The following is a 21,630-nucleotide window of genomic DNA, read 5'->3' as shown; positions in this document are numbered from 1 at the left end:
ACAAGGGAAATGGTTATTACCTGTAGATAGGTGAGGCCAGTGTGCAGAGGATCCATGGTTTTGTTCCCCAAAAGAGGGGAAAATGAAAGAAAGAAAGAGCCAGTCATTCTTACACATTCATCCCAAACTAAGCCTGGGTAACCTATTCCCTCAACCATCTGCTACTTGAGGCATTCTAAACCACTTGTGCAGCTACCACAGTACCAATGGAACGTCTTCAATCTTCTGTGAGTTACGTCTTGCAGGTAGTGGGCAGTGAAGATTGTCGGACGCTTCCACACGCCCATTTGTAATACCTGCACCACACTGTAGTTACATTTAAACGCCAGGGACGTACTTATGCCCCTGCACCATGAGCTCTAGGTCGACGAGTAGGAGGGGGGGTTAGGATTCACCGCATGGTAAATGATCACACAAATCCAAGCGAAAATGGTGTTCTTGGAGACCCACCTCTTGACGTTCCCCGTGCTGACGAAGTGCTGACACTCGGAGGCAAGCTGCTGCAGTGCGTTTAAAGTAATACCTCAAACTCCTCTGGGCAAAGTAACAGCTGATCTGGATCATCGGTTACAGAAAGAAGACGCACAATACGAAAGGACCCTAATCTAGGATACGCTACTCCCAGAATACGAATCTTAGCAATAAACTCAGGGATGAAGCCGATTGTCTCTTCCCTTTATCCCCTTGAATGGGTGATGTCGTAGGATAGATCATGGATCTCACTAACTCTCTTGGGTGAAGTCAATGCAAGTAGGAACACCGTCTTCAAAGTGAGGTGGCGATCTGTTTCCTGGCGTATTGGGTCAAAGGGAGCACCCTTCAGAGACTGAAGGACGCGAACCACGTTCCAAGGAGTAGGTCTAACTTCCGACTGGGGGCAAGTAAGGAGAGACAACTCCAATGACGAGGCAAAATAAACTCCTTTCAGTCTAAATTCAAGACTTAAGCTGAGCGGTAGTCTTTCACACCGAGACCAATAGAGAAGCTTTTCCTCCCAAAGGTATACAAGGAACTCGGCTATTACTGGAATAGTGGTATCGAGGAAAGATCCCCTTCCATGACACCAACCACAGAAGACAGTCCACTTAGCCTGGTAGACTGATGCCGAGGATCTTCGTAGGTATCAAGACATTCTCCTCGCAGCTTGTTTCGAAAAGCCTATTTGTAAGAGGAGATGCTGGAGTCTCTCCAGGCATGAAGTTGAACAGAAGCTACTGCTTTGTGGTAGATGTTCACGTGTGGTTGTCTGAGTAGATCTTGTAGTCGAGGGAGTTCTCTCGGGAACTCCATCAAGAGCTGCAGAAGCTCCAAGAACCACTCTGCGAGATGCCATAGCACAGCACCCTTTGCATCAGACAGAATGAAGGAAAAGCGTACACATAGATGCAGTCCCACCGCTGTTGGAATTCATCTTGCCAGAGAGCCGAGAGCCTGAAGATCCGGGACTTGGGAACAATAGAGCGGGAGCACATTCCTCTTGCCTGGAATGAAGTGAGCTGATAGGGACACCTAATTTTATTCTGTCCATCTTAACATCTCTACTGCTAGAAGGCATAGGGGCTGCAAAAATGTATCACCTTGTCTGTTCAAGTAAGTCATCACTGTGGTGTTGTTGCTCATCAACACCACAGAGTCATCCGCCAGGAACTGTTGAAGGAATAGAAAGGATGCCCTCATCTCCCCCACCCTTCTTTTGATGCATCTGTGTAGAGCATCAATTCCAAGGGAGGGACTAGAAGATCTACCCCTCTGTGGATGCTCTCTTCTCTCACCAACCACTTAAGATACGTCAGTTGCTTCTGTCCCATAGGAACTAATGTACAGTATCTGGAGAACCGGTGTGTTGGCTCCATCTGGATTTCAGCCGCCACTGAAGAGATCAAATTCTGAGGCGGCCGTTGGCCACTGGACAAACCAGGGATGCTGGGTGACCTAGGAGAGACAACCACTTCTGGGCTGTATGCTTTTACTGTCTGAGGAACGAGCTTGCTACCTCCATCAGCCTGTGTACTCTGTCGTCTGATGGAAAAACTTTTTGTAAGTTGGTGACTATAATCATACCTAGTTATATCAGTCTTTGAGAGGGGAGCAGGGATGATTTCTCGAGGCTTATCCCTATCCCCAGATCCTGACAAAACTTGAGCAGTCTGTCTTGGTGTAGATGGGTCGGCACAGAGTCTGCTAGAATCACCCAGTTGCAGTTGTCGGGGTATCTTAGGAGACGAATGCCAATTCTGTGATCCCAAGTTGATACTAGGGTAAACACCCTCATAAAGACCTGGGGTACTGTGGAAAGACCGAAGCACAGTACCTTGCACTGGTATTGCCTGTTCTCATATATGATCTGTAAGATACTTCCTTCAAGACGGACGGATTGGGATTTGGAAGTGTCTCTTTGAGAACCACTGCGCACATGAAGTCCCGTGGCCTTACCCCTTGTATGACTGTGTCTGCTGTCTCTATCATGAACGAAGTCTGAGGGACAAACTTGTTCAGAGCCGAGAGATCGATGATTGGTCTCCAGCCTCCAGATGCCTTTTTCACAAGAATCAACTGAAGACCATTGGGGAGCTGTCGAGGACCTCTTGGAGAGCACCCCTCTCCAACATGCTCTGGACTTTGCGGATCCCTTCACGTAGGAGCTCGATGGAATTGGATCCCGAGTTGGTGGAGAGAGAGAGATGACTGCCCTCCCTAGTGGGAGCAGCCTCTGCCACTTCACTAACCACCCTTACCTCCTCTGGAGAGTTTGGAGCCCTTTGGATCTTTGGTAGGAAAGGGCTGTTTTGACACCTTCTTTGAGGACCCAGTCATCCTACTGGTCGAGAGTCTGGTGGATTGTGGCTGTTTCCTGATAGGTGGTGGAGCCTTACCATACGACCTAGATGTTAAGGCCCTGTGAAGGAGGGAGACTTTGGAGGACTTTTCGCATCGCTCAGCCGCCCTCTCGACCTATTCCGGTTTAATTAGCACCGAGCCGTCAAGGGTGGAGCTCCTTTGACAACGGAAGGTTGGCGTTGGAGAGGAGAGAAGCCACGCTGGTTTTGACATTGCATAAGATTAGCAGGAGAAGGTGAGAGTTGGGCCTCGCAGACAGTAAGAGCGTCACTTGCTGGACCCGCTGGAGAAAGGACTTCTACTTTGAAGGACACCAAAGAAGGAACCCTCTGGGGCCCGTGTTATAGAAGCCAGGGACAGCCAAACCTGCAATACTTCAGAAAGTGAGGACTCACCTGAGGGGGAGGGGCAAGTTGCTTCTTTATGGGAAGCAGCAACGTTCCTGGATCCCTGGGGTCGCCCTGGTGTTAGCTGGTCTACGCTCTCCTACTCGACCACCCCTCGGCTCGGAAGAGGTCAAGCGAGCAGGAGCTTTGGAAGAGACCGGGAGGGGGGGGGGAGTTTTCAAGTTTTCTTCAACCCTCAAGGAAGACCCTGAAGGCAAAAAATCCCTCTTGGTCTTCTTCTTTGGCCGATGCCCAAATCTCTCCCACTGGAAGACAGACCATTCCCTTCCCTCTTCACAGGTAGGACAATGAATGGGGGTTGGTTTCAATGGAGGACATGAAAGTACCACAAGAGCAGCCTTCAGGCCCTGAACAAGTACGCATGAAAACACAGAAGGAACACGCAAAAGTGAAAAGGAAAAGAATCAGAGAAAAATCAATGGCCAAAGTCTTTTGAGAGAGCAGAGAGCGGACACGTCCGTATTCCTCAAAGACAAAAGAAAAAGTGGGTCGGATTCACTAGTGTATGAGTGAGAGGGGTAGCTGGCATCTTAGCTTACAGTCTTAATGGCTACTCTTCCAGCAAAAAGATAAACCCTGATACTGTAAATAGCGTAAGGTTTGTAGAGTGTAGGAACAAAGAAATTTCAATACAGCACTCAAAACTTTAATTGGAAATTACACCGAAATGTTCAGTAAATTAATAGGAAATCTTATATACCCTGAATTGTTTTGCAAGGTTTATCCTTTATTCTAAAAAAGGCTATAAAAGAAGCTATTTGTTCATTTACTTATGTATAAAGTATAGATATTTGAGGCAAGATTCTATTACTTTTCATTAAACATCATATGTATTCCTTAATCTTTATTAAACAGCATATATATTTCTGTCAATGTGAATTAAGATTCTTTGCACATGTCATTTCACCAAAAATCACAGTTCTTGGTTATGCCTCTTATTTCTAGATCTATAACTTCTTTTATCAGTAATCAATTCTTTAAAGATCAACTTGGCTTGAAAGAATATGAACCCATGATGATGAAACATCTTTCTTCATAACTTTTTCAGAGTAGATCCAGGCCAAAGTTAAATACACTAAACACAAAACATTAATGCCATAAAGTTCTTTTCAATCTATAATTTCTTTTTTTCAGCTACAATACTTACATATGTGCTTATTTACACAAGCTATTACAAAACATTGATAACTAATCATTTCCTAATTATTTATATCAACTGTAAGTACCCGATAACAACCTTCAACTTGAAACCATCAGAAGAGCCCGAGTGAAAATGATATTTTAATTATAAAATAAATTTTTGTATATAGCTGATTCACACCCAGGGTGGTGGGTAGAGACCAGTTAAATATGTTTACATCTTATGAGCTAAGAGTTTTTATTTCATTTTAGAAGTTATCAAAATAACAAAAACAAAATAAATAGGTACCTGGTAAGGAAGTCGACTTAGACGATTACTCTGCCTTATAAGTACGTCTTCCTTACGGAGCCTCGCGATCCTCTTAGGATGCTGACAGACCCCTAGGAGCTGAAGTATCAAGGGCTGCAACCCATACAACAGGACCTCATCAAACCCCTAATCTGGGCGCTCTCAAGAAATGACTTTGACCACCCGCCAAATCAACCAGGATGCGAAAGGCTTCTTAGCCTTCCGGACAACCCATAAAAAACAACATTAAAAACATTTCAAGAGACAGATTAAAAGGATATGGAATTAGGGAATTGTAGTGGTTGAGCCCTCACCCACTACTGCACTCGCTGCTACGAATGGTCCCAGTGTGTAGCAGTTCTCGTAAAGAGACTGGACATCTTTCAAGTAAAATGACGCGAACACTGACTTGCTTCTCCAATAGGTTGCGTCCATTATACTTCGCAGAGATCTATTTTGCTTAAAGGCCACGGAAGTTGCTACAGCTCTAACTTCGTGCGTCTTCACCTTAAGCAAAGTTCGGTCTTCCTCACTCAGATGTGAATGAGCTTCTCGTATTAACAATCTGATAAAGTATGACCAAGCATTCTTTGACATAGGCAAGGATGGTTTCTTAACTGAACACCATAAAGCTTCAGATTGGCCTCGTAAAGGTTTAGTACGCTTTAAACAGAACTTAAGAGCTCTAACAGGGCATAAGACTCTTTCTAGTTCATTGCCTACGATCTCCGATAAGCTGGGAATATCGAAAGATTTAGGCCAAGGCCGAGAAGGCAGCTCATTTTTGGCTAGAAAACCAAGTTGCAGCGAACAAGTGGCTTTTTCCGACGAAAATCCGATGTTCTTGCTGAAGGCATGAATCTCACTGACTCTTTTAGCCGAGGCTAAGCATACCAGGAAAAGAGTCTTAAGAGTGAGATCTTTCAGGGAGGCTGATTGTAACGGCTCCAACCTGTCTGACATGAGGAATCTTAGTACCACGTCTAAATTCCATCCAGGGGTAGCCAAACGACGCTCCTTGGAGGTCTCAAAAGACTTAAGGAGGTCTTGCAGATCTTTATTGTTGGAAAGATCTAAGCCTCTATGCCGGAAGACCGATACCAACATGCTTCTGTAGCCCTTGATAGTGGGAGCTGAAAGGGATCGTCCTTTTCTCAAGTATAAGAGAAAATCAGCTATTTGAGCTACAGAGGTACTGGTCGAGGATACAGAAACTGACTTGCACCAGTCTCGGAAGACTTCCCACTTCGATTGGTAGACTCTAATGGTAGACGCTCTCCTTGCTCTAGCAATCGCACTGGCTGCCTCCTTCGAAAAGCCTCTAGCTCTCGAGAGTCTTTCGATAGTCTGAAGGCAGTCAGACGAAGAGCGTGGAGGCTTTGGTGTACCTTCTTTACATGTGGCTGACGTAGAAGGTCTACCCTTAGAGGAAGACTTCTGGGAACGTCTACTAACCATCGAAGTACCTCGGTGAACCATTCTCTCGCGGGCCAGAGGGGAGCAACTAACGTCAACCTTGTCCCTTCGTGAGAGGCGAACTTCTGCAGTACCTTGTTGACAATCTTGAACGGTGGGAATGCGTAGAGATCCAGATGTGACCAATCTAGGAGGAAGGCATCTATATGTATTGCTGCTGGGTCCGGGACTGGGGAGCAATAGATTGGAAGCCTCTTGGTCAGCGAGGTTGCAAAGAGATCTATGGCTGGTTGACCCCAAGTGGCCCAAAGTCTCTTGCACACATCCTTGTGGAGGGTCCATTCGGTTGGAATTACTTGCCCTTTCCGACTGAGACAATCTGCTATGACGTTCAAGTCGCCTTGGATGAACCTCGTTACTAGGGAGATGTCTTGACCTTTTGACCAGATGAGCAGGTCCCTTGCGATCTCGTACAACGTCAGTGAGTGGGTACCTCCTTGTTTGGAGATGTACGCCAAGGCCGTGGTGTTGTCCGAGTTTACTTCCACCACTTTGCCTCGAAGAAGATACTCGAAGCTTTTCAGGCCAGATGAACTGCCAACAGCTCCTTGCAGTTGATATGCATGCTCCTCTGACTCGAGTTCCACAGACCTGAGCATTCCCGACCGTCCAGTGTCGCGCCCCAGCCCAAGTCCGATGCGTCCGAGAAGAGAACGTGGTGGGGAGTCTGAACAGCCAGGGGAAGACCCTCTCTTAGGTTGATATTGTCCTTCCACCAAGTCAGACAAGACTTTATCTTTCCGGAAATCGGGATCGAGACCGCTTCTAGCGTCTTGTCCTTTTTCCAGTGAAAAGCCAGATGGTATTGAGTCTTGTTGTTCAGCAACGTCCTCATCAGATAGTTCCTCATCCGAAAACTGATGAGGAAACGGCAACGGAGTGGGCAACGTCTGGCTCGCTGAGTCCGGTCGCACTGGTGCATGCGTGACGGAGCCGGACGCAACGTCATGGAACTGCTGCACAGTCTGTGAACTGTCAACAACCATGGGTGCGCGAGGACGCACAGCGTCCACCCGAGACTGTCTAAACCGTCTGGGTTGTGCAGTCAACACCATACCGGGTTGCGGAGGTTGACGCACCGCGTCAAAACAAGTCACCTCTGATGGTTGTTGAACGTCCTGAACGTCAACAACCACCTCCGAGCGTCGCTTAACGTCAACGTGCGGCTGGCAACCCACACTGGGTCGCATCGGTGGAGGAACCACCTCAACTGGTAGACGCGAGAAGGTTACCTCAGCGTCAACAGGACGCACAACCGACCGCTTGGAAGGTTGTTGGCCAGAAGGTTCAGCAGCAACCTTCTCCGCATTAAAGTCCTCCATCAAGGACGCAAGCTTGGACTGCATGTCTTGCAGCAAAGCCCATTTAGGGTCTACGGGAGCAGGTGCGGCAACAGACGGGGTTAGCGACTGAGGCGGTACCGCTTTCCATCCCTGAAAGCCTTGTTTATGCATGACATAATTGAACAGCAAAACTTCAAAGGCTCAAAAACAGCTGTGAAGTTGACCTGTAAAATCTTGGAGCGTCTCCTGGCCAGGCGCCAGGGAGAGTCTACGAGATTTGAGAAGTCTATCTGGGCAGAGGCAGGAACTCCCAAGCCGAGAACTTCTCTCGTGTCATATCAGCCTCTCGCTCTATAAGCCAGTTTAAAAGAAGGGAAAGCAAAGGCTGTATCCCCCAAACTCCTCCTGGTGATAAACCAGTCGCCTAGCAAACGTAAAGCTCTCTAGGAGAGCGAGAGAGCACTAGCTTATAAACAACGGCTTCGAAGTAGCTAGGCCTAGTGTAAGCTCTGACGTTTAGGCGAACGAGGAGCAGCAGTTACAAAAAGATCCGGACAAAGATCCTTAAAAATCAGCATGATTTAAATAAAGTCCATAGAGGGCTAAGCAGCTTTAGGCTCCTCTCCGTCTGACAGAGTCCTCAAGGGAATATCAGTAGGAGGGGGAACAGCAACTTCCTCATCTAAAGGAACCTTGTCCGATAATAGCTGAGTCTCAAGCAAGGGAGAGATCTACCGTGGTGGCAATGCTTTACAAGCAGAGTCCACACGCACTGGTGCATTAGTAGCGGACCAGGACGCAACGTCATGTAACTGCTTGACAGTCTGTGAACTGTCAACAACAACAGGTGCGAGAGACCAGGACGCAATGTCATGTAACTGCTTGACAGTCTGTGAACTGTCAACAACAATAGGTGCGTGAGGACGCACAGCGTCCACTCGAGACTGCTTTGACTGCCTAGAATGAGCAGTCAAAACAACTCTAGAATGCGGAGGTTGACGCACAGCGTCAAAACAAGTCAACTCCGATTGTTAGCGAAAGTCTTGAACGTCAACAGGAGCATCAGCAAGTGGCCTAACGTCCAAATGTGGCTGAAAATCCACACGAGACCGCATCTAGTGTGGTTCTAAACAACCTGACTGACGTGACTTAGCTACGCCAACGTCAACAGGATGCACAAAGGAACGTTAGGTTGGCTGAAAGCCAGGATCTCGATGAGAAAAACGGCTAGGCTCACGGACTAATCGGCAGAATAGTCTTCCATAAGGGAGGCAAGCATATTCTGCATGTCTTGCCGTACAACCCATTTAGGATGAACGGAAATGGTTGCGGTAAGAGACGAGGGTAACGTCTGTGACCGCAACACTTTGCCAACAAAAAAGACTCTCGGAGTCTGTGTTACGCTTTTGTTAGGCGGCGAGCAGTTTTCCGATGACTGCATAGGGTCAGAGCTGTCCTAATGGCTGCAACCAGGACGCTGGACCTGTCCTGAAAGGACTGACTTTCGCTTAAGGGCCTCGAAACCTTGTTTAAGGTTTCTTATGCGAAAAGCCTTCGGATGACGAGGAGAAAATTGTCTCTCTCGCCTTATGGTAGGGGAGATCTTGGTAAGATACACCCGATACCATAGAGGGAAACGTCTGTTCGCTGATCAAGGCCTCTCGAACCCATAAGTCGTACGACATTACTTCTCCCCTGGGCTTGGGAGCTTGCAAGAGGTCCCGGACTAGGTGAACGACAGGCACGAACAGACGAACCCTCGGACGCAACACTGTAACACTTTGCGCAATATCACTTTATCACTACGATTTTCTGTTTTGCACTTATTTCACTGAAATCGAAACTTTTACTGATTTCTACCTGAAGCACGCAATTCTACCCTCATCAAAAGGTAGTAAATGCGAAATCAGTCGTATAATGCAAGCACATTAATACCAGCAAAAAAACAGTAAACATCTTTTAAGATAAAAAAATTCAGTGGTTGGGGAAGAGAATAAACACTAGTTCATTCAAAACTACGTTTTCAATCTCTCACCGTACATTGCCTGGGGACGAGAATAAAACTAAAAACGTTTTATCCTTTCTCCCTGTACAGAGACTAGGGACGAGAGAAACTCGAGAACAACGTTACCCGCTTGAACGGAACGTTTTCTCTCCTCTCTCTCCCTCCGTCTCTATCTCTCTTGATTTCGCACCTAAGAGAAGAGCCCAATTACGTTTCGTCAAAAAAACATGTTATTTGACCAAAGGAAAAAACTGAAAGGTTTTTCAATTAAAAAGTTCCTTTAAATAGAATTTAAAACATTTAAGCTTTGAAAGAAGAATGAACAAAACGTCAGAATCGATTTACTCTTTCTGCAAAGTGAAACCGTGATACTCTCTCTCTCTATCGTAACGATAGAGCGCAAACTGCGTAGCATAAATAAACTAAACGTTAGTTCATCTTTGAAAACAGTACGAAGACTATTCAAAGAAATTCTTTCATAAAATATTTCATTTAAAAAGTTTTGAATCATTAGCTCTTTAAAAGCTATTTACGATTGAAAGGGCTCAACGTTGTTTAACTTCGGTATCCAAGTTAGGACCGCCTACTCTCAGGAAAGGTCGCATATAAACAAAACATTAAAATTTATTTTTTATGTTTATTATAAATGGAAAGTTAATCGAAGAGGCCTAATAAAGGCGGAGATATAAAATATATAGAGGAAAATCTATAATTAATTTATAACGTGATAAGATAATTACTAAAAGCCTAAACACACTTCCGTCTAAGGGAAGGGTCGGCCATTTAAAAGTCAAAAAGTCCATACTCTCTTTGTCACCTAAAAATTAAATCTATCCAAAACGAGTTCAAGATTTAAGATGAAGATAAAACACCTGCACTGCGAAAGCTCAAACCAAAATGAAGTACTTCACCAATTATGTTGAGAAAACTCCAGGTTCTACAGCGAGTAAAAGTACGTCTTGTCGACACGTCGACAGAGAAGAAATTGAGTCTTTGTTTACATTGAGTATGGTATCTGGCCGACAGTTGGCGCTGATGGGCACACCTGCAACCTGTATAGCGATCGCTGGCGAGTTTTTTACAGTTTTTTTGTCTGTCGAGCAACAGAGTTGCAGCTATATATATTCACCGGCTAAGTTAATTTTTTAAAATTAAACGGATTTAAATAAGTGCAAAATAAAATATAAATCAATCCAAATTTTGAAAGCATTCTATTACAGTTAACCCCCGGATATTCACTAATCAACATTCGCAAAATCACAGATTCGCAAAATTTTCTAGAGAGCATATCTACTAAATATTTGAGAAAATTTTATATACTTTTGAAATATTCTTCTTTCATTTCATCAAATAAATAAAGATCGCAATATATTTTTCCTTTTAATCTCATGCTTATTTAATTAAAATTAATTTTATATCAATAAGTACATTTTTAGTTCGCAATATATTTTTCCTTTTAATCTCATACTTATTTAATTAAAATTAATTTTATATCAATTCTCATGCTTATTTAATTAAAATTAATTTTATATCAATAAGTACATTTTTAGGTTATAAAACACAATGAACAGTACAGTACTGTGACGTATATACGAAGGCACAATGCTACTACACATATCAAACACATTAGCGATATATTTTTCTTTCATTTCGGTAAATAATTATTTACCGAAATGAAAGAAAAAACTATGTTACGATCTGTTATAACAGATCGTAACATAGTTTTTCCTTTCAATCTCATTATTATTTATTTACAATCAATTTTATATCAATGAGTACATTTTCAAGTTTAAAACAACAACAGTACTGTATTGTATGTATGAACGCAAAATGCTACTACATATATCAAACACATTAGCGATATATTTTTCTTTCATTTTCCGTTGTAACAGATCTAACATTTTTCTCTTTTTAATCTCATGATTATTTGTTTAAAATGAACTTTATATTAATAAGTACATTTTTAAGTTTAAAAACACAATGAACAACATTGTATTGTATGCACGAACCCGCAATGCTACTATGCATATCAATCACAATAGAAATAAATTTTTCTTTTCAACATCAATGAACTTTGCTTGTATTATAGTACAATAAAATAGCTTAAAAATAAGAGTGTAAAAAACTGTTAGGCTATTTATTGACGTATCATCAATGAATCTTAACTTTATTACTCGACAGTAAATTAGCTATGGTTAAAAATATGAGCGAATAAAAAAACGGTTTGGTTATGCATGATAGAAAACGTAGCTCTATACAGTAAAGGTAATATTAATAAAGTACAGTACTGTGTATTTTGCATATGTACAGCATTGTACTGTACGCATTATGGTATATGGTACTGTCAATTGGTGTACCTGTGACATATTCAGTATATGTTTTCTGGAAAATGTCTTAAAACTATTCTCAAAATGATTCTAAATTATCTATGATGACATTTCTTGGTGTTATTACACATTTTATGTATCAAAGATAGGCAGTTATACGCACTTGCCCTATTCACGAGGGAGTCTGTCCCTTCACCCCTACAAACGGGAGGGGGGGGGGGAGGAGGAGGAGGAGGAGGAGGAGGAGGAGGAGGAGGAGGAGGAGGAGGAGGAGGAGGAGGAGGAGGAGGGGGGGGGGGTGTACATATGAATATCAGTAAGAATTCTTGACACATAGATAGGCTAACTCCATAGCTGTAGCCAGATCAGCTGATTGAACACACAGGATGGTAGGCACTAATAGGTACTGTAGTGAGATGGAAGCTTAGGCTAATTATGTTGGACGACCCGAGAACCTTTCACCTTAAGAAGAATTCACTCATGGTACGCATCTACGGCACATATATTAACATTTACTGGTGTTAGCGTGGCCTTCAGCCTCGTAATAATGGATTATTAACCAACTGGATCACAGTAATTCCATTAGATTTCAATTTTACCACTGTATTCCTATTAAGAGACAAATTTCAAAAAATTTAAAGTGCATAAGTCAGGGTGACATTCTGAAACCACTAATACCAAATAAGGATGTAATACATCAAGGAATAAAATCATTCACACACTTGAAAGAGTTTAGTGAATAATAAATGTCATTTTTATTCCTAATATTTGACAAAACTCTAACCACACTTACTCCAATTTTTTTACTTACATAAACATTTCTGATATAATTCTGTACCACTTTAAATCCTAAATAATTACTTACCGGGGTGAGATAACATAACATTCTTCTGCCACACTCAACAAACAATTCCAAGACAGTTTCTACAACAGTAGGATAGTTGTGATATAGATCCAGGAGCCGAACGCTGTCATTCAGTACACCAACCAAACGGGTAAAAAGACACTGTGCAGTAGGCATGAGACAACCTTGAACAGCACCTGTAATTTACATAATATATTAGGTGTGAAAATAACTTTTCTAATGTAATTTACATATAACTAGTGCTGCTATACAAACCTTTAAAATAGTTTGAATTCTTTTTTATGAATAATTTTTCTTATAAACCCAGAAATATTAATAGGAATTAAGCAGAGACAAGACTTGTGAGTAGCAGGAGTCAAAGTTACACTTCCCAGAAAGGTAGAGAAAAATTTGAAAAAGGCAGATATTAAAGAATAATCATTAATGCTGATAGCTTAAAGCTGTTCAAGATTGTTGATAACAAAATGGGGAAAACCTTGTATGAGTGTTGACAGTACTACAGATATGCAGCATATGAGGATAGTAGGAACCACTGGGTTCATGGTATGTAAATTTGGAAGACAAAAGTCTCAAGTGTCTACATATTCAAGACAATACAAGTTCAACAAGGATGATGAGGTTGTCAATATAATTCTACCAGGATTATTCATAACTGCCTATTCTTACTCATACAGTAGATTACCTTTCATGTACTATAGGTCCCGCCCCAAAAAAACGTTACTGTGTTGGGCAAAATATCATTACATGAACAAAATGACGCAGTAGGGTTGGTATGCATGGTTACCAGTTGTAGGCATTAGTATAATAATATCCAGGGTCATATATGGCATCCACTCCACACCAATCAGGTCTACCATTTTTTCATCACCTCACGCCAAACTTGTCCAATAACATCATAAAGAGTGTTAGATTACACAGCATACTTGGTTAACATTACTTTTGGGAGCTATAGTATATGATTTCTTTTGATTAACAACAACAAAAAAATGACTATGCTGTCATTACTATTTCTCGTAACTAACATTCTGATCTCAACATAGACTTTTAATTGCCAAGTTTGCCAACATTAGTTGAGTTGCCAATCAATATTTTTACTGATACATCAAGAGCTTTACGTGTAATTTTTGCATACTTAATGATCCAGGTGCAGACACTTCGGATTTTTGTAATATCCTTTTTGCCAACTACACTGTAGTCTACACTGCAGTTTTCATTACGTTCCCTTTTGAGCTATTACTTCCACTAGGGTCAACTCATTCTTACAACTGCCTATGAAGCATTAAAAACATTAAGAGACACTATATAAGAAGCATATTTGATTTAGCACACTACCTCATATACTATAAAGTATGGCTTGATGAACCTTAGCTAATATGTTTACTAGGCAACTCAAGATAAACATTCTTGATAAATATATAAAGCAAGCACTGATTTTCAAAGCTATGAGTTATGAAGTCCTACTCATTGCTCTCAAAAAAATTTAATCAGCTGATGATACAATATAAGGAGAGCTTTATCAAATTCCATTCACCTGTTCTTGAAGTATCTTGATATCACATTAAATAACAAATTAGGTCCACAATCACTCATTTTCAGGTTGATAGCAAAACACTGCAATATATCACTTACCTATGAAATTATCAATGTGATAAAGAACCTGCTTCTTCATTTCCTCTTGCTGGTATTGCTTTGCAAATGATTCTGCTGATACAAGTTGCTTGAATGAGGTAACTGGAGGATCTAAAACATGAGTCCAAAATTGTGTACGAGCTTCAGATTCACCTAATGCAGCTGCACACATGACCAAACCCTGAAAAACCATGAGGAAAATCTTGTGACTTAACCTGTTTATTATATTCCTTTGTTAGTCCCCCGTGTTTTGTAGCATAGATTATATCATGCCTTATGCATGCAACCTTTGTTCCATTTATTAATGTGATATTTTCATTTACCAATGATCTAGCAACCTTCGTCAACTTCCACCTGTGTTACAACTCTTTTCAAATTTTCTCAATCCCTGCCTCCCAACTCTGTATTTCCAAAGTAACAAAATTCCGATACTTCTTTTAAAATCTATCCTACCTCTCTTCTCTAAATTCTAGAACCAGCTTCCTCGAGGGGAAAGTCACAGGGGAGGGAAGAGAAAACTTTTGTGTTTTTATCTGTAATGTCGAAAAACTTGCATTTCAAGAATGTTACCAACATAACTCACATTTATAAATCATCAAAATAATAGATTTTATTTACCTCTTCCTTACTTAATATGGCACAGGTCAAACTATGACTTGTAAAGCATGATTATAAATGCAATTAGCCACGTGATTCTTTCTATTTACCAAGGCACTTTTCACCGTTTGGAGTGTAGCAGACAAAAAAGAATAAAGGGAGACTTTTCTTCTCTTAGCTCCTCCCAGCCTGACGAGGTATTCAGCCAAGTTGAGTTGGTACTGCTAGGGTGCCATAGCCCCGCCTCCCCCGTTAGCCACCACAAATGAAGCTTCATATACCAAATCCCCTACTACTGCTACCTCAGTGGTCACCTAGGCCATTAGAGAAAGCAGCAGAGCCTATCAGGACTGCATCACAATCGTCCACCATTCATTCCTATTTCTAACATGCTCTTTTGCCTTACACAAATCTATTCTCCACCTTGAGCTTTCCTCTCTCCATCACTCTACCCAAACCTTGGCTTTACTTTTGTACTTCTCCCATCAATTCTTGCATTCATCACCTTCTTCAGCAGACATCCATTTTCCATTCTCTCTACATGGCCAAACAACATCAACACATTCATATCCACTTTAGATGATAACTAATTTCTTACTCCCGTTTTCACTCACTACTTTGTTCCTAACACTACCTAATCGAGATGAACCAACCACACTCCTCTGTCACTTCATCTTGAACACATTCTATTTCTGTCTCTGCTCACTTTCACTTCCCACAACTCCGATCCATACATCACAGTTGCTACAATCACTTTCTCATACACAACTCGCTTTATATTCATTCCTAACCTTGTATTCTTTACCACCCCCTTCACTGGCCCCAACACTTTATATCATTCATTCACTCTGGCGTACATCTGCTTCCACTTCCAACATTTGTAGCAACTAGCCTCCTGGCTATTACAAAGTAACGTCTTTGCCTAGCATTCGCATGGCAGCAGATTGATTCCTGCCGGAGAATGCGTGTAAGGGGAGCGTCCTGCATTAATTTTTATGTATATACTTTGGGGTATCAAAAATCGTGAATCTTAGGCAGTGAACTCCACCAAAACTAAAGAGTCACGTGAGAAAGTACTATACTAATTCTGCCATAATTAACAGTTACTGCATTTTTTTTTGTGCTGAAGGTAAATGGCACTACGCGGGTCATTATAGTAATGCGACACCATGTTCTTGAACTCACATCATAAGTCGACAACTACCTGTACGTTTATTCGTAAAATTATATTACTTTTCTCACTACAAAATTAAAAACTAAAATCTACTTGTTTGGAAGCTAAGAGATTCTTATTAACCATATATTATTAAAATTGTCTTTATAAATATGATACAGAAATGGGAATGGTTATTTGTGGTTTAGTCTACTTGCAAGTAAATTCAAATCAAGTCAATTTTCTACTTGTCCCCCAACCCAGAACCAATTACCGACATAAGGTGAGGTACATTTGTATATAAAAACATTACATGAATGTTCAAATATATATAAAAACATAAGTATATAAAGGATACATACAAGAACACAAGAAAAAAGTAAAAGGGCCAGTTAAAAAGAGTTGAGCGGAGAGAGAGACGAACGTCTACTCTTACCGAATCAAAATCAAAAAGTGACGAGGCTAACTAACGGTGCAGCTAGTATTTTAGCTTCGCCGAAAGTATAATCACTAATAAGTAATGAAAGGGTTTGTATTTATTGTCTGAACAAATTAATCTTACCTTGTGAAGCTAAAACTAGTGAAATACATACCACCTCACACAATTGTATCCTTGATGTTAACCTAATATACTAAAAATATACTAAATACTTATTTTCCTAACCTGCATAAGTCCTCTTTGAGCGACTGACGACAGTGTACCAAGGGTACCACTTTGCTGTAACTTCACAAGTTCCATTAACCCCTCTGTTTTCACTAAATGCTGGCCTCTGTAAAACATCATTTGATAAAAAAGAGCAATTAACTCTATCTACAATACCCAAGGACATTAGTGCACTAGTTCACAAAAAATTTAATCTTTGCTAGTTGAATACAGAAACAAAATATCTTTGCATGTTAAATTTAGAAATATTAAAATACTAATAATAGTTACTTTTCATTACATGAGGAAAGATCAGTATCTTAATCAAAATAAAATTTTTTACAAAATTACATTTACAAAAAGAATTTGTACAATATACAATATTACCTTTCTTTACTATCCACCATGGTGACTAGGAGGTTAACAGTATCTTCAACCAATCCTGGTTCAGCACTTCTCAATCTTAAGGTTTGTTCCACAACTGACAGCAGATAATTTAGAGTCCACCCAGCTCCCTCAGAATCACGGCCAAATGCTGACGTTAGCGCTAAACTCAACTAAAAGCAGAGTAAATAACAATGAGAACACAAGTTATCCCTTTCACTCTAACCCTGCCTAAGTCCTTAGACATATTAGTTTAAAAAAGAAAAAAAATTAATGGTAAAAATTACTACCATACTGCAATCCTGATAATATATACCATTATCTATTAGTTACAGAATGAAAAACTATGCAAAGTTGGTATACAACTTCAAAACTCCAAGACAAAATCATGTAAATATATAAATAAAGTTCACTTGAGAAGGTCTCTTGACCAACATACAAAATTAATTATTTATCATAACTTAATATTTTGAAATTAAAGTAAAATGCCTTTAATAAGTGCAAGGAGAGAAAAGAGAAAAAAATCTGATTTTTTTTTTCTAAATTTTTTTTCCATAAATGTAAGATCTCTCTTGAGAGTACGGAAGTTTAACGATAAGAAAAGAGGGACATAAGATACGTGTAAGAACAAAGGGAGATAAGATAGATGAAGAAAAAAATCATATTGTACTACAACATATCTTGATATTGAAATAATAACTCACCTCAGAATAGAAAGACTCATTTGGTAACAGATATGAGAGACAGAATCTCCGTAAGAACCACATTAATGACGATGATACTTCCGGACTCAGCAAATGGCCTAAATTTGCTTTTAATGCCTGAGATTCTGTTTCACATAACCTCAACACTGTGCTCATCATCCTGGAAAAAAGACATGTACTGTCAATGGTATGAAAAAAAATTAACTAGACTATCATCTTTACATGCATACATACAAGTGAGAGAGAGAGAGAGAATTACACGATATATGTACAAGGTAACCAAACACTTCATTAGCTTACTCACCTGCAACTAAGAAGGATACCATTACACTACATAAGATGTCTCCAAATGTGAAGTTGCTTGTACTTTATAGAGAGAGGATTTAAAAATGTACACACCAGTGAAATATTAGACTTAAGGATGATTCAAAAAAGTTTAAATGTAAAATGACAAATTGCTACTGTTGCTACTGCACACACAACTGAAAATTGACAATCAATTGACATAGTTGTTTCAAATGCTTATTCTCTGACCTTATGAGAGGATCCGATGATGAACTGTTAGGGATGTCAGCTGGCATTTGAGCTGGTGCAGCCAGCAACCTTAACGTAGCTTCTAAATCGACATTTGGCACGGCACTAATACTGTAAGTCACCATTTCTGCAGGAATTAATGCAGTTTCCCCTTCGTTGTCCATTGTCGTTACATGTCCTAGTGATAAAAACAATTTTAAATCATTACTGTATATTACTTACAAAGGTTCAGGATGTGGCATAAAAGTATCTTAAAAAGACATATCAACGGATGATGTAAAATTCATACCTGCAATTAGTAACAGCCAATGAATATCTTCATATAACTGGTCCAACTGTGAATTTTCAGCAATAGTCAAGTTGTTACTAAGAATGTGAGTAAGTTGTGTGCGCATTCGACCAACTCTGTCCTCTAGGAGTTGTGTCAGTAATGGAACACTGTGTTCAGGAGCCTGAAAATGGAAAAATATCTATCTGAATTCTTATAATCAAGAACAAACAATAATAGAGAAAAAATACATAATTTAATTTAAAAAGTAAAGACAATGTTGAGAAACTAGTCAAATTAGAAGAATATGGATGTAGAAAAGTAACATTAAATATAGCTCTAAATAAACTTTTAAACTTTCTTATTCTTTCTCAAACAATTAAAATAAATCCATGGTAACCAGTAACAATGCAATGAGGAAACTAACTGTATAATAAATACAGAAATATTTTACTATTACTTTACATATTCAGGTTATAACTTAAAAACATGCTTGTTATTTATACAGTACATACAATGCTAATTTCTGCATGAATCCCACCTCTTGTATCTTAAAACAGATATATAGCTTAAATTAAAGCATGATGAAAATTATGGGGAAAGAAGTTGAACCACAATGTGAATGTTACTAAGTCTAGAGCACTGGATCCTTCCCACTCTTATCTTTTCATTGGCAGTGTTTCTAAACCTCATAAAACTCAAGTTAGATTCTTGTTGCTATTCCAAAAGAGAAATCCCTCTTAAGAAAAATCCTGTACATATTCCCCCTGTTTGATCTTCATTTTCATTGTGATTGCCTCTTTACAAGAGGTTCAACAAAACTGTATTACATTCGATTAAATTTTGCCGAGACATAATTGTGTATTGACCTTGCTAATCATGCGGTTGAACTGCTGTATCTAGTCAAATTGTGTAATGAGCTTGCTAATCGTGTGGTTGAACTGCTGTATCTTGTCAAATTCAAACTTATTTGTCCAGTAAGTAGACTAAACTTGGTTTATATCCATATTTTCCCAGTAAGTAGACAGGAGTCTAGCTCATGTTTTTCATTTTACCTATTTCCCATTGTTATCAATATGACAAATTCGGCGGGGATAATTTGCATTTTTCCCAACTAATACAGACCTGGAGTTATTTATGTGGATTATCTTTAAGCATACCTGGAAGATAGCCATTAGACTTTAATTGCAAGGTGGCAACCCTGCCTTACAGCTTGAGCAAGTAGGCTGGGGGGTACCCAGCCACCTCTATATATATACTCTCACAGCAGTGAGACATCACTTTTGATTGCAGACAGGACTTCTGGGGGACAGGTGATGGCGGGCGAATTTATGTAAATAACTCCAGGTTTGTATTAGTTAGGGAGAAATACAAAATATCTCCAAATTTGTCATTTGTTCCCATACTAACAAATCTTTTGTTACTTATGTGGATGACTCACTCTTAGGTGGGTGGAAGTCCTAGATCTGTCATGAACATTGACCTGGTTTTACCTAGTACAGTACATGACTGTGGTCTAGGGATAGCTTTGACACCTCACTGAAATATACAAAGCGAGTATACTTGCGGCCAGTGTAATGCAGTGTAATAGAGGTTGTTGTTTTGTATGAATGCCTTCTGAGTTTATATAGGAAAAACAAGACGTACCCCATTGCTCCCTCGCAGAAAGCAATGGAGACGTGGACAGTATAACAATTTTATAACTTATACTGGGCTACACAAGGGAAGTGATAATTACTTGCAGAGGTTGAAGCCAGCTGGCAGAGGGACCCATGGTGCTGCACCCCAAGGGAGGGGAAGATGAAGAAAGGAAAGCCAGACATTCTTCTCATTCACCCAGTCTTAACCCAGGTAATCAATGTCCTCAACCAACTGCTACTTGTCCATCAAGAAGCCTGAGGTATCTTAGACCACTTGTTGAGCAGCCACCACAGGACCGATAGTGAACGTATCAAGTCTCCGGTGGGTCATGTCTTTTAAGTAATGGGCTGTGAAGGTGGTGGGTCACGTCTTTTAAGTAATGGGCTGTGAAGGTGTTCTGTCTCTTCCACATGCCCACTTGGAGAACTTGCATCATGGAGAAGTTGCGTTTGAATGCCAGGGAAATACGGATTCCCAGACATCATGGGCTCTAGGTCAATGAGTATGAGGAGGATAGGGAGCAAAGGTTCTTTCAATTACCTGGTGAATACAGGAAGAAACTGTTTTAGGTGATCCTCCTCTTTACTCTCCCTGAACTAACAAACAAGAGGAGTTAGTTTGGGTTGTGATGCTGCAGTGTGTTTAAGATAGTATCTCAAACTCCTCACTGGACATAGTAACAATTGAGCTGGGTCATTGGTTACAGAACGAAGACTCCCATTCTGAAAGGGCCCGAATCTATGGTCCTGCATCCCCGGATTTTGAGTCTTAGCAATAAACTTAGGGACGAAGCCGAGTGTCACTTTCCCCCATCACCTTGAATGGGCAATATCATACGAGAGGCTATGGAGTTCACTGACTCTTTGCCGAGGATAAAGCAAGCAGGAACGCTGTCTTCAAAGTGAGATTTCTGTCAGTTGCATAGCGTAATGGTTCGTAAAGAGGTCCTTTCAAGGATCTCATGATGCGAACCACGTTACAAGGAGGAGGCCTAATCTCTTACTGAGGGCAAGTGATCTCATAACTCCGTATGAGTAAAGAAAGCTCCAACGAAGAGGAAATATCTACTCCTTTCAGCTTAAAGGCTGGTCTTAAGGCTGAGCGATAGTCTTTCACCGCCGATACCAAAAGAAGCTTTCCCTCCCGAAGGTATACAAGGAACTCCGCTATTACTGGAATAGTAGCATCGAGTGGAGAAATATTCCTTCCACGACACCAACCATTTTGCCTGGTAGACTGAGGCTGAGGACCTATGCAAGTATCCGGAAATTCGCTAAATAACTTGTCTTGAAAAGCCCTTCTGAGAGAGGAGACGCTGGATAGTCTCCACGCGTGAAGTCAAAGCAACTGCACGGTCTCGTGGAAGGTGTTCGAATGTGGTTGTTTAAGCAATCTGGTCGTGGAGGGAGTTCTCTCGTTAGATCTACTAGAAGTTGCAGGAGGTTCG

General features: G+C 40.7%; 1 protein-coding gene across 1 annotated transcript in view; it reads right to left on the bottom strand.

The window, feature by feature from the left end:
- The window catches only part of LOC137616464 (exportin-4-like), a 148,422-nt gene that overhangs the window by 39,681 nt on the left and 87,111 nt on the right, over positions 1 to 21,630 (bottom strand). Inside the window, 7 exon segments of the mRNA XM_068346264.1 lie at positions 12,631 to 12,806; positions 14,260 to 14,440; positions 16,674 to 16,779; positions 17,040 to 17,209; positions 17,741 to 17,900; positions 18,275 to 18,452; positions 18,564 to 18,726. Coding sequence (XP_068202365.1) covers positions 12,631 to 12,806; positions 14,260 to 14,440; positions 16,674 to 16,779; positions 17,040 to 17,209; positions 17,741 to 17,900; positions 18,275 to 18,452; positions 18,564 to 18,726 — 1,134 coding nt within the window.

This window comes from Palaemon carinicauda, chromosome 22 (genome assembly GCF_036898095.1).
Source record: "Palaemon carinicauda isolate YSFRI2023 chromosome 22, ASM3689809v2, whole genome shotgun sequence".
NCBI classification, from domain to species: Eukaryota; Metazoa; Arthropoda; class Malacostraca; order Decapoda; family Palaemonidae; genus Palaemon; species Palaemon carinicauda.
This window is presented reverse-complemented; position numbering and strand designations above follow the sequence as displayed.